Source organism: Garra rufa, chromosome 17, assembly GCF_049309525.1.
Source record: "Garra rufa chromosome 17, GarRuf1.0, whole genome shotgun sequence".
In the NCBI taxonomy this organism is placed as follows: Eukaryota; Metazoa; Chordata; class Actinopteri; order Cypriniformes; family Cyprinidae; genus Garra; species Garra rufa.
Window position 1 is genome coordinate 29,276,523 of NC_133377.1, and position 13,336 is coordinate 29,289,858.

The window sequence follows — 13,336 nt, forward strand, 5'->3', positions numbered from 1 at the left end:
TGTACATTTATCATCAGAAAGGGCATTAACACTGGAAGGGGATGCTTTCGTGATAAATCACGTACTCTGTTGAACTCAATTGTTTATCACTGTATATAATGTATTTTAACATACATCTTGCACATTCACTCAGTTGTTTCGTTTTCTATACGACATATATGCTAACTATATCGAATTAATCTATTACATATTTTGATTCGATAACAAAAACAGACGCATAGACCGCTCAAACACATTTTTGCTGTGCTGATGCCTGGCCTGCTATTGGTGCTTGTTTACACGATGCCCACAAGAGGCGCTGATTGGTCGCATTTCTCACGTGACCGACCAACTTTGTACATTTGACAGAGGAGTAGGTGGGTTTTGGAGAGATCAGAAAAACGACAGCACGATAAAAATTAGAATTGTTGCACTTTTCAAATTAATGATCATGAGTTCCTACTTGATCAATTCAAATTACATCGAACCTTCTTTCCCACCCTGCGAGGAATATCAGCAGAATGGATACATTCCCGTGTCCTCTGATTATTATGAGCGGCCGAAAGACGCGGGCTTCCCCCATCACGAGGAGGCATCATACCCGCGATCAAACTACCAAGAGCCGAGCTATGATTACGGTAATGTGTCAACCAACGGTCTCAACGATTTCACCGACCGTCATCACGCGCAACCTCAATCCGTTCCGCAGAATCATGGACCCCGCCTCACCACAGAAAGCTGTGCTGGTTCAACTGCGAGCAAGGATTGTAGCCTCGTGTCAGAGGCTCTGCCAGGCGCACAGAAGGGTAAAGAGCCGGTGGTGTATCCCTGGATGAAAAAAGTCCATGTTAATACCGGTAAGTAATGTGCACGGGCAATAAAAGCTCTAGGAGCCCTGTGGAGGGCGTTCGTCGTAAGGCATGTAGGGAGCATACCCTGTTGTAATTGCTCATTTAGAGGATTTACTGCCATCGAGATGAAGTCCCGGTGCTTAGGAGTTCTCGCAGATTGTATTTCCCTCGATGTGACGCCCGGTCCATTTGCGTTTGTTTCTTATGACCCAAAAGAAAGTTTATCGTTGACCAAGTTAGCACCAAAGAGGCCTTTTAATTTAATTATTTTCCATGTTGCAGTGCTACCAAATTAGTTACACCAAGGCTGCGTGTGAATGAAATGCTGTCGTCCGTACACGACGCATATCCATTGTTTCATACTCTAGACGTTTAGTACTCTTCAAATTGTTTAGCAAGTGTACTAATTATCCGACATCTCACCAATACCTGAGAATGTCAATAACACCTGCTTGGTTATGTGTTTGTGTGTTTAGTGACCGCCAGCTACTCTGGAGGAGTGCCCAAGAGGTCTCGCACCGCCTACACGCGCCAGCAAGCTCTTGAGCTTGAGAAAGAGTTCCACTTTAACCGATATCTGACTCGACGTCGACGAGTGGAGATAGCGCACACTATGTGTCTTTCTGAGCGTCAGGTGAAAATCTGGTTTCAGAATCGCCGCATGAAATGGAAGAAAGACCACAAGCTGCCTAATACAAAGATCCGCTCCTCCAGCTCTGCGCCCACCAACCATCACGTGAAAACGGACGCCACTCAGCAGCAGCAAACACTGCTTCCTACGCCTTGTTCCTCGAACCTATAGTGCTAGAAGCAAATCGGCACAAACGGAACTGAACAAGAAAGAAGAACACATAGCAGTATTAGGATCGGAACTTCACAGGGTTACTTTTTATTCAGTGTCCGATGAGGCAACTTAACTTCGCCTTCCCAACCTCTTCCTCCACTCTAATTTGAGCTGGAAATCACATCCTTCCTGTAAAAATAATTTTTTTTCTCTCTCTCTCTTAAAGGAACAATAGTAGAATGTACTTTAACTTGGACAATGGATCGCTCGTTACGTTTTCTGTCTTTAACCGAGACATACCGAGTCTTATTTGTGAAGATCTACGCTATAGTTACACGTGTACAAATTGACATTTTAACTTGAAGGCACAAGTATAGGAACAATCTTCCTGGAGTAGTTATCTTATTTGTCTTAGTCCCATATTTTAGAGTATTGTTAAGTGTATTTACGTCATCAAAGCTGTGAATATTCGTGTATTTGGTTATTTGTATATTGGTGAATGATGTCAAGTTGTTTTAGTAAGCCTGTATGCAAGTAATTGTAGGCTTCCCGTGGAAATAATAAAATTACTTTATTGTGCATTATGCATTTAGTTTCATCCATAGACAGGACTAATGTAGGCGGTGTAATTTAACAGTTTCCTGAATCATGTTATTGTTTTATTCTTGATAACGAATAACAAACTTATCAAGCGAAAGCAAAATATGGCTTTTATACTAAAAGCTTGCCTTTAAAAATTGTATTACGCGAATTGCGGGACTAATGCTGTTTTGGCCAACGGTTTAGGTCTGCTTATTTGATTTTTTAAGATATTAGCCTATATTATAGCCTATGAAAAATGCACTTTACAAGCCAAATTATTTTGTCAGCAACCTTGTGACGTTTAGTTTTTATTTAGTCCATATGACTATCCTTTTAGTTTTGTTGATAAAAAAAATTTAAATCGCGCATAGCGGTTATATATTAGTGTTCCTTTAAACTGACCTGTATTACCATACAGCACTACAAAATACGGGTAGTTGAGTTGTTGTTTAACTTATGTGTTTAAATCTGTTCATAAATATTCAAACTGTTGTAGGCTATTGTGACAAAGTCACATTCAGTTGATATTGACAAACACTTTGACTTATTCGTGAAATAACAATAATATAAAAACCTCGTTTGCGCCGGCCAGTCTATTTGTTTGTTTGTTTGTGTTTTTCCTTGAGATAACCAATTCTTAGAGTTAAATTGACGTCCATTTTAAATTGAATCCAAATTGTTCTCTTGTTCAGGCGCTTTACAATATCAAAATGTAGATTATTTAAATAACAAGTATCATTAACTCTTTCCCACACAGAAGTCTATTGAAATAAATTAGAGACGGACAGTAGGCTAGTGTAAACTACTTTTGGGGTCAAGCAGAGGACACAAACGAGCTGTCCAATCATCAAACTGAAGCACTGTGTACGACCCCTTAACCTCTGACCTCGCCATATCCAGCACCCTTCGTGGTCTTTTTATTCCTCGAACGCATGGGGCAGTAGTGGAACTTGAATATGGCCTGTATTTGAAAATTTAGGGGAGACCAAAACCGTACTATGTGTTTGTGCGTAACTTACTTTGCACGACTTATTTGACATAAAATATGAATGAAATGTTTAAAAAAGCATTTAACCTCCTGAGACCCGAGAGTTTGCCTGGTGTGCATTTTTTAATTGTTCTTGCTATTTGGGATAAGTAGGACCTAATAAGTATAATACCTAAAATTTGTTTTTGTACAGGAAGTAGTTTTTGCATAAAAGGATGTCCTCATGTGAGGACAGTGGGTCTATCATAACTTTATGAAATATTATTTGCTGTTGGGGCCAGAAGGCCCTAATTAGTCAAAATTCAAAATTTCAGCTCAATACAATAAGTAGTTCTCTCAAAAATGAATGTCCTCATATGAGTACAGTGGGTCTATCTTACTGTATGACACAAATAGACTCCATTGGTAAAAAAAAGTTCATTTGACACATTTTCACAGTTTATTTGAAAATGTAAACATCAGAGTGTATAGCCTACATAAAATGTAAACAGCCTGAAACATGGCTAATAAAAAAGCTAAAGTGCAAACTGTAACAGTAACAGTCCAAAAACAGTTGAATTTAGCAGAGCAGCCTTTGAACTTTTTTTTCTAACTAGCTCCCTCTATCTTTCCAGCCTGTCTGGAATAGCCCCTATTGGCCGGTGTTAAAATGCTGCAAAGCAGTTCCGTTCACTTTGCAAGCACAGACGCACATTGCATGTAATGCATGGCACACGGTATTTCCCAGCGCAGCCTTGTACGGTGGCCGAGAGAGCTCAACGCGCTGCAACCTAAGAAAACACATGCAAACTGAAAAAAAAACGACAACAAATAAAAAAAAAAACATAATCAGTTTGACAACACAGGCGCTGCAAATCCTCGCAATGCAAACACAAATATGGAAACGCGCTGCAAACACAAAAAAGCGCTGCAAACACACGAACGTGGTGCAAATAATAAAAAAGCGCAGCAAACTAAAAAAAAGCGTTGCAAACACAAAAAAGCGCTGCAAACACACGAACGTGCTGCAAAAAATAAAAAAGCGAAGTGAATGGCTGTTGGTCAGAGCAGAGGTGTTGTCTGTGAACTAAAAGGTGATAGTTCATCTTTATTACCTTTTAGTTCTTCACGGACAACACCTCTGCTCTGACCAACAGCCACTGAACAAATAATCAGCTCCCAGATGGGTTTGTCACTTTTTGAGATCCCCCTGAAACATTTCCGTTGTGCTCCATCTTATTTGCAACACTTTTTTTGTGTTTGCAGCGTTTTTTTTTTTTGTGTGTTTGCAGCGCTTTTTTATTGTTTGCAGCCCGTTCGTGTGTTTGCAACACTTTGTGTTTGCACCGCTTTTTTGTTTGCAGCGCTTTTTTATTGTTTGCAGCACGTTTGTGTGTTTGCAGCACTTTTTTGTGTTTGCAGCGGGGTTTTTTTGCAGCGCTTTTTTTGTGTTTGCAGCGCTTTTTTATTTGCAGCACGTTTGTGTGTTTGCAGCACTTTTTTTGTGTTTGCAGCGCTTTTTTGTTTGCTGCGCTTTTTTTATTGTTTGCAGCACGTTCGTGTGTTTGCAGCGCTTTGTGTTTGCAGCGATTTTTTATTGTTTGCAGCACGTTTGTGTGTTTGCAGCGCTTTGTGTTTGCAGCGATTTTTTATTGTTTGCAGCACGTTTGTGTGTTTGCAGCACTTTTTTTTGTTTGCAGTGCTTTTTTATTGTTTGCAGCACGTTCGTGTGTTTTTCGCGCTTTTTGTGTTTGTAGCGCGTTTCCGTATTTGTGTTTGCATTGCGAGGATTTGCAGCGCCTGTGTTGTCAAACTGATGAAGATGTTTTCATTATTTGTTGTTGTTTTTTTCTGTTTGCATGTGTTTTCTTAGGTTGCAGCACATTGAGCTCTCTCGGCAACCATAGCCTTGTGCTCTGCAATGGGGTTTTTCAAGGCCACCATCTCCAAGTTGTCTGCAATTGCCATGAGCAGTCGTTCTGCTCTTGACAATGAAAGTTTTGCTGTAATGATAACATATTTTGATGTCATTCTAGAATGATTTATCAGGATTCTAGCATGATTCACCTTGATAAACCATATTGTAGTATTATTTACTATGATTTACCATGTTTCAAGTGTGATTTACCATGATTTACTCTGCTCACACACTCACACACACACACAGACAAATGTTGTTTTTCAATTCTTTTGCTTTCCACCTAAATATTCCTAAGTTTAGCTAACCACATGGTAGAATAAATAACATAATATAGTCCCAATGTCCTCAAACGAGTGCTTCACATTTACTGATGTCCTAGAGTGTTACTATTACTAAAATATGTCAAATTTGAATCCTCATATGATACTACAGACAGTATTGTACATAAATAAATTTGTTTCATTCATAAAATTTGAATAGATTTTTTACCTGGGTCATTTTTCTTTCGGAAACTGGTGTAGAACTTTTTTGCTGATTTTCCAGCCATTTTCTTCTCACTGACAATGGTGTAATGTTGTGATATCACCACAAGATGATGGGGGCAGTGTCCCTAAATGTGGCCAACTGTTCTAAGATTTACAAATTTGACTATCTTTGTGGCAAGAGGCAAAAATGTAATGTCCTCATATGAGGTCGCAGGGTCTCAGGAGGCTAAAACTAATCTAAGCATTTAAAACTAAACTAAATAATTTATTATACAAAACACAAATTGTGAAATTTAGACAGGATGAAGAAATCAGTGATCGACAATTTAAGGGTGCCAATTGAAGGATCTAAAGTGCAAAATTATTTTTGTTTGTCTGCGTTTAACCGATCTTTCACCAATAATAGCAGTTATTACACAGGCACAATAACAGCCTCTTAAATATGATAAAAATACAACTTTGTGGAATTCGAAATCAGTATGGGTGACCGTGTTTTAAATATTCAGATTTCTCAAGAAAAACCTTAAACTCCAGCCGCTAAGACAGTCACAGTCCGTCATCATTGATTCAGATCTTGACAGACAGGAAATTTAAACTTCCATTATGACACCAGCACCTCACCTCTCAATCTACCATGCTTAAATTTTAATTGACTGGCTCACATGACCTTATTAAATAATAGATACCTCTTGGTTAGAAATAGACACAGGAGGTTCGATAGGATTTTTCATTTTGCAGTTGACCGTCGGCTTAGTGAGACCTCTCAGAACCGACCAGCTGCTCCTATTCCGGTCAGTCTTCAAAAAGGGGGTTTGGAGTAAGTAACCTAAGCTTTTTGAAATCTAAAATTTTGGACGCTATATGGCAAACTATGCAGCACATGTTTAAAGGACAGGTTATATACAGACGTTGTTCGTACTGATGTGAACTGCAAAATACGGACTGTTATCCAACAGTTTAATCCTGATGAATTTTCTGTGAATAATTGAGATTTTAAAAAGTGTAAATGGTCAGTTTCTATACAAACGGTAAATATTGAACTACTGTACTTTTAGATGTATGGTTATGTACTTTTTGAAAATCTTAATTATAAGGTAATTGTAAACAACAACAATAATAACAACAACAATATAATATTAATAATAAATGTGTTCTATCTCTTTATAAGCTGCTAAATTCCTTCACTGTGTATGTCAATCACTTGTTTCTATAATTATCAAAACAGGCTACAAAGAAAGATACGATTTTTAACTCTTATTTTTATTTATTTTCAACAAACGTTATCTGAACTCATGGGCAAAACCATTAGACACTCAAAGATCAGTGCCGTTTCACTGGCATCATCATCAAACTGCGTTGAGCTGTACATCATTAATAGCTTTGATGATGACCACGGTAAATCCAAAGAAAATAATTATCTTCGTCTGCGTGTTGTAGTCTTAGCTTGCTTCAAGAGCTCCAAATGTCAGCATTGAAAACAGATTTGTTCTGTCCACTGGCGAGAATCCACGAACCATTTAGGCTGAACATACAGCCCTGTCTGTTGGCTTCTAAAGCAGCAGACCACTTTGTTAAGAAATACAAATTTAATGGTTGAAATACATTTATGCTGGTTTGCAGTTACTAATTTAATTATAATAAATTTAATTTTAATAAAGTAAGTGATGTTATCAAAATTATATAAAAAGACTGGGATTGTCTGCACCCCTTATGCTCTGTCTTAGTCTCAAATACTTTGTGTAAAGTACTTTGTGTTCTTAATGAACTTTGTGCTCGGGTCAGTGAAGTTTAGGAGGCATGCTGAAATGTATGAGAAGCAAACAGCCTGACCCTAGGGACTTGGGAGGTTCGCGTTGCGTCTCGCAACACCCCAGGGCTGTTTCTGGTTAGCAGGCAGGTGAATACTCTTACAAAAATGTCTAAGCAACACAAACAAGTCTGACTTAAGCGTTTTTTGAAACAGGTTTACTTTTAAAATATCTGACTTTCATAAGTCACATCTGATAAAGCACACAGAACATCACAATAACTCAGATAATAATATGTCAGAATGAAGATATATAATTGATCGCCTTTGCACTGTTCGTTTAAAAAGCGGGCAGCGCTGGCCTCTGTCCAAAAGTTCTTTACATGAGTATGGAAATAAAATGATAACATGTTAAAATCTGAAAAAAGTTTGTATTACTCCAAGCTGTGGCTTTTGAGAGAACAAAGCATTGCTGCAAGGGGTAGAAGCGGTCCTGCCTGGCTGAGGTGATTAATTATCTACAAGGCTTCACCACGTCTGTTGGATGAGCTTTCAGCCTAAACACTCTGCTGCCGGAAAACATGCACCAAATGGTGGTAAAGAGAAGGCCCCTTTCGGGACGGGTCTTCTTTCTTTTGTTTGTTGAGGTGGACTTGATAGATCACTGCTCTATAAAGATGTCAGAACTGTAGCTTTAGACTCCTGTAACTAAAGGTTATAATGTCTAAAATAGTACCTCCTAGTATCAACACATGCACTGTTACTTATGCACATTTATCATTTTCAATGATGCAGTGTTGACACGAGCAAATTCTAAGGTCGGAGAGAGCAGATGCTTGGTAGGTCCGCTGATAACATGAACTTCTATTCAGTCTTGTTTGACTGATACACCGTAATCACCGAGAGAGGGCCACCTTGCACACACTAGTTCTTTAAAGGTATTCAGTAACAGTGATATATTATTTTTTTAATGTATGTATTTGGTAGCAAGCTTTTGGATGGTGTATTTCTAAGAGATAATGCTAGAGGGGGGAAAACCAAGGGAAGTTCAGATTTTATTATTTTATTTTTATCATAATTTTAATAAATCAGAACGCCAGCTACTGTTCTATTGCGAATGCGTTTGTTTCCTTTAACAATAGCCCACAAGAAGACTATTAATGTTAAGAGGTCCATATATTTCTGGAATGCTTTTGTATATGTGGGGGGACACCCCATATACCCCAAAACATCACGTATTCCCACATACAACAGCCAATCACCTTGTAACGTTTCGGGAAATCTGTGATGTGCTGTTTTTGTTAAAAAAAGACTCATAAATAAGACTGAAATTTTAAATTTCGAGGAAGCGTTTCGAACACACTACTTCCATCTTTGTGATCCTCCTCAAAGGGCACTAACAACAGTCTCTATTAATGATTCACAGTTCAAAAAAGGTTTCCTTTTTAATAGACACTTGGTCACGTGAGTGGGGCGCATAATATGGTTGCGATATTATGATGAAGGGGGTGGATGGCATGCGAACCCCGGTCCGCTGCTCTGCTGATAGCGCTAGCCTACTTCACTAAAGTGGGGTTGGGTCATTGTGGACTTGCTGAAAAGCCGGAGAGATAGGGAGAGAAAAAATTAAAAAGAACGAAAGACCCTGGTACGTTTTGCGGATGATGTTATACAGCTGTCATGAACGGATATGTTTTTCTGCACAGAAAAAGACAGAAAGCCCTGCGCACCATGAGGATGGATTTTATTTTGAGGTATTTCCGCTGATTGTTCATTACTCTAGTGAGCTTTTCGGCTCAAAGAGAAGGTCAGTTACCGTAGAATGGCGGACAAACACACGGGAGAGTCGAACTTAAGATCATTAAAATAAACTACTCTTGGAGCGTATACGTCAATCTACTTTTATTCTTCACCTAACAGAACTGAAACAACCATTACACACGTAAATACATATCTAATTGGTAAATAAATCTACGTAAATGCTACATTGCTTTAAGCAACACTTTATAAAACTAATATTGTTTTACAAAATTAAAGAAACTTAGGCTGAATTTTTTTTATTGGTGTTTTCCGTGATAAGTCATAAATCAGAATGCACCCGCAAAATCGGAGGAACAAATGCTGCATGTTTATTATTAATACCTAGTCTGTATTAAATATAATGTAAAATAAATGTAAATAAAATAAGAAATACAATTATTTATTGTATAGAACAATACAGAGCAATTTATGGACTTCATGAAGTAGTACATTTTATCTGCTTTCTAAAAACATTTCAAACTTTTTAAAATTTGCCTGCAGGCCAAAACATTTTCTCTCACGCCGTTATGACAATATATTATTTTTTTCCGGAGTAGTATTAAACTATTTATGTTTATCCATACTTATTTTAACTGTGTGAATAATTAATGCTAATGTCTTTGTATTGCACGTAGTCTCAAATCGGTAACATTTGTGTGTGGCTGTAAACCCTCTAGGTTGTAGAGGGTGTGTAAACTGGGTTTTCCCAGAAAGAATAAATCACAAGACAGCGAATAAAACTCGGCAGAGCAGTGGCGGCCCGTTTGTTGTGGAGGCTCGCATGGGAAACGAGGATATAATATAAGGAGTATCATCCAGAAGCACGCTGCCGCACGAGGTCACGACGCTCCAGTCTTGATTTATGGGCTGGGGGACTTAGGGCGGCCGCTGCTTGAGAGCTAATGACTATTCGATCTAAGTTCTCTAGAAAGGAAACAAAATGGAAGAGAACTCGATACATTTCCCCGAGTGTTTTATTTCTTATGATATTCCTGATGATATAATCTTATTTTTACACATGCGCCAATATTTTTTTATCTTTAACTGTAAAAATACATCCATTAATTTGATTTATTTGTGCGGTTGTTGTAAGGATTCCCCTACCTATTAATTATTACATGCATTAGATCTATTAGTAGTGTAATTAATTGCATTAGCAAAGCAAAGAGTCGAAAGTAAAGGATTTTAATATTGATATTTCGGTAAAGCCTGGGATGAGTATTAAAGATGTCGGGCTTTCGTCTGTTGTTTATTTTAATATTCGTTTGTACAAAGCTTAAAGGTACATTATACAAAGGCAGTTTTCAGTAGGCTAATACATTTTCTAATGATGTCAGTTTATTACTGTGCTTCAGATACAAGTTGGAATTCAAATAAGTAACCGAGTGCAATAGATTTACTATGAAAACCCATTTGTAATGAAAACAAAAGGAAAATTCTTAGTATTTGATTTGCAACTTATTATAAATTAAATACACATTTGAAATAAAACGACATAAATGAGTGATGACAATCATACAGAAGTGTGTTTATTTGTTTTTATTTAGAGTTTATCACAGTGCACTCATTAAATTGTTCAGTTAAGATACATTGACATTAACTACTGTCTGCTGTCTAAATTTCTCCTGGCTGTTGAGACAAAACATTTTTAATACTTTTATTTCTTGCCGTAGATCTACACATAAATGAATCTTCCCCATCTGTAAGGCTACGAGAGACTGTGTTTTGCTTAAGGTGAGTGTTCTATTACATTCTATTACAACTGCCATGTCTTGCTATTTATATTATTTACTATCATTTCATTTATTCAAAGGCTTGCACAAGCTACATGCACGCATACACACACTTAGGCTACATAAGAACTGAAGACCCATCATTTTTTTCCTTTCCACGTTTCTGGGGTGCAATTTGTCATTGTGAAGGAGTCTTTTGCATCAACCGCTCAGGAGCTAACGTGAGAAATGTCTTGTAAAGGGTTTGTTTAATGCAGATTAATTGCAGATTAATACATGTTGTACTATAATTTAATATAAGAAGTTTAATGGCAGTGACTTCAGCTATATATATGCTATTAGGAATGTTTTACGAAAAATGGCGAACATTTAATCTACTTTTTACTTAGCAGTTTCCGCACCATTAATGAAATCTCTTAGTCATCGTTTTAATGAAAGAAAAAGGAAACAATTGCGTTAATGTCCAAAATGCTGAAATTGTCAAAAAATCGCAGACGCGAGGATTTTTAAAATCCCACTCACCAACCCACGCCGCCCGCTCTTTTCTCTTTAGTTTTGGTAATCTGTAATCCAGTGGGCAGCGCGACAACAGGAATCTGCCTCTGTGTTTATTGCCGTGCTGCGTAAGGACATAAATCTTCTAGTTTGACCGAGAAAATACACAAGCTGATGCTGGTAATTCATTCGTATGCAGAAGAGTTTGATCCATAACCTCCAGTCCCGCGGCTCCCTTTTTTTATTCCCTACAACTTTGGAGGTCCGGGAGTTTTTACAACCCTTTTCTGTGTAGCGAAAAAGCATAATTTACTTTATTGCCGATAGTTCTTGATTTAGGCTTTATGTCCAATTATTTATAATATTATTAATATTATTGTTATTATTATTTTTAGAATAGACCGGTTGTGTTGTTGTTGTTTTGTTTTGTTTTTTGTTTTGCTGCTACTGCGATTAATAATCTCCTAAACGATCTGTAATTAATGTAAGCAATTAAGTCCTTTCAGGCCAGCAGTATCTGTATTTCACTTTTGAATTGTCTAATACCAGTCAAGCTTATATTTGACACATAACTTCTAACAAATAGTCTATAATTTTAAGTTATAGCTTGTATAAAGTTGTATGTATATCTTCCTGTCTTCACAGGGGAGTGGAACTGCTTTCTTTGCTTGAGAAGGCGCTTCATTTGCATAATTTTTCTTGTCTACGGTGACGCTCTGTTTCGAGGGAGTTCACTGGGGTGTGCATGAGTATGTGTTAACGTACTAGTTTGTGCACGTTAGTGGTACACGAAAGACTCACTAGAGCGCAGCCCATGGTGGCATTTAGTATAGGTCCGAGAACACAGGCGTTCATTTAGTAGAATGTAATATGTGTGTATGTGTGAAGGTGCTTAATCTTTACGACCAGGGCGCCCGAGACAACTTTCGTTATTTGGCTGCTATACTGCGTCAAAAAAGAAAAAGACAGAAGGAAGGAATTTAAGTCATCGAGCGCGACCGAGTCGCTGCTTTACTGCAGATACGTCCCATGACTCCTGCAAGTGCAGCTCTGGCTTTGTTGTCTTCCCGATTTAGCTTTACTCTGGACCGCTGTTTGATCGATTTCTGCCGCTGAATGAGAGAAGCTCGCGCCGTGCTGCGCGCTGCTCGTCAGAGAGGAAGGTAAGCGGGACAGAGGCAGAGTTCTCGCATGGCTGTTAAATGGCGAGTTTGTGATTTATGACCGCGCGACTGAAATCTCGGTTCAGGGAGAGTTCATACTCGCACATACACACACTCACTCACAGTCAAGCCAGATTCCTCCCGTGCAGCAGCTGGGTCTCCTGCTTTGTGGCTTTAGCGTCTTTTCTTTTAGCTTTCCATGTGTATGATAGTGCCAGGGAGTGAATTAGTGGAAGTCAAGCATGGATGGGTCGTCTAGAAATTGAAGAGGCCGCTTGGTTTTTTTTATGCCATTATGTGGTCTCAGTATGGTATTTGGGCCTGATTTTAGCACAGTTATATCTATATGAGTTATACATGTTTTTTTAATGATTTTCAATTGTTTTTATTGGGTCGATTAATAGTTAATCGGTATATTATTATTATTAGTAGTAATAGTAGTAGTAGTAGTAGTATTACCGCTGTCAGCGGTTGCTATTGTTATTTATGTTATTCCTGAAAAAGATTATGTATTTTATTGTGCGCTTTTGGTTTTATTTTTTAGTATCCTGCATTCGTTTTGTTTTTAAGTAGGCTATATAAAAGCATGTCGAACTGTGGGATATATTTAACAGGATATTTATCGTTGCTATATCAATAATTTCAAATATAACTTTAGAGTGGAAAATTGTACTAGGCAAATTGTACTAGGCAAATATAATACGTTTCAGCGGTTATTTCCGTCCTCAGCACAAGTCCCGGGTAGTGGCAATATTATTTTCCCGGCTTGGTGATCCCTCATGCATCCACCGGTGCCAGTTACCATTATCCATTATTTTGGGACGGCGAG

At 38.0% G+C, this 13,336-nt stretch overlaps 2 protein-coding genes across 3 annotated transcripts in view; both read left to right on the plus strand.

The window, feature by feature from the left end:
• The window catches only part of hoxa3a (homeobox A3a), a 30,445-nt gene that overhangs the window by 13,407 nt on the left and 3,702 nt on the right, over window positions 1-13,336 (plus strand). For both annotated transcript variants that reach the window (XM_073821640.1, XM_073821639.1), the window contains exon 3: window positions 10,790-10,850. The gene's annotated coding sequence lies outside the window, so the exon portion shown is untranslated. The remainder of the gene's footprint in view (window positions 1-10,789; window positions 10,851-13,336) is intronic.
• Window positions 406-2,193, plus strand: hoxa4a (homeobox A4a). Its single transcript, XM_073821645.1, has 2 exons — window positions 406-836; window positions 1,307-2,193. Exons 1-2 carry the CDS (start codon window positions 425-427, stop codon window positions 1,630-1,632), a joined length of 738 nt encoding a protein of 245 aa, XP_073677746.1. The 5' UTR covers window positions 406-424; the 3' UTR covers window positions 1,633-2,193.

Coding starts and splice junctions, on each gene's coding strand:
- hoxa4a (XM_073821645.1), top strand. CDS start 425: ATGATCATGAGTTCCTACTTGATCAATTCAAATTACATCGAACCTTCT. Junction 837..1,306: donor AAAAGTCCATGTTAATACCG/GTAAGTAATGTG, acceptor TTGTGTGTTTAG/TGACCGCCAGCTACTCTGGA.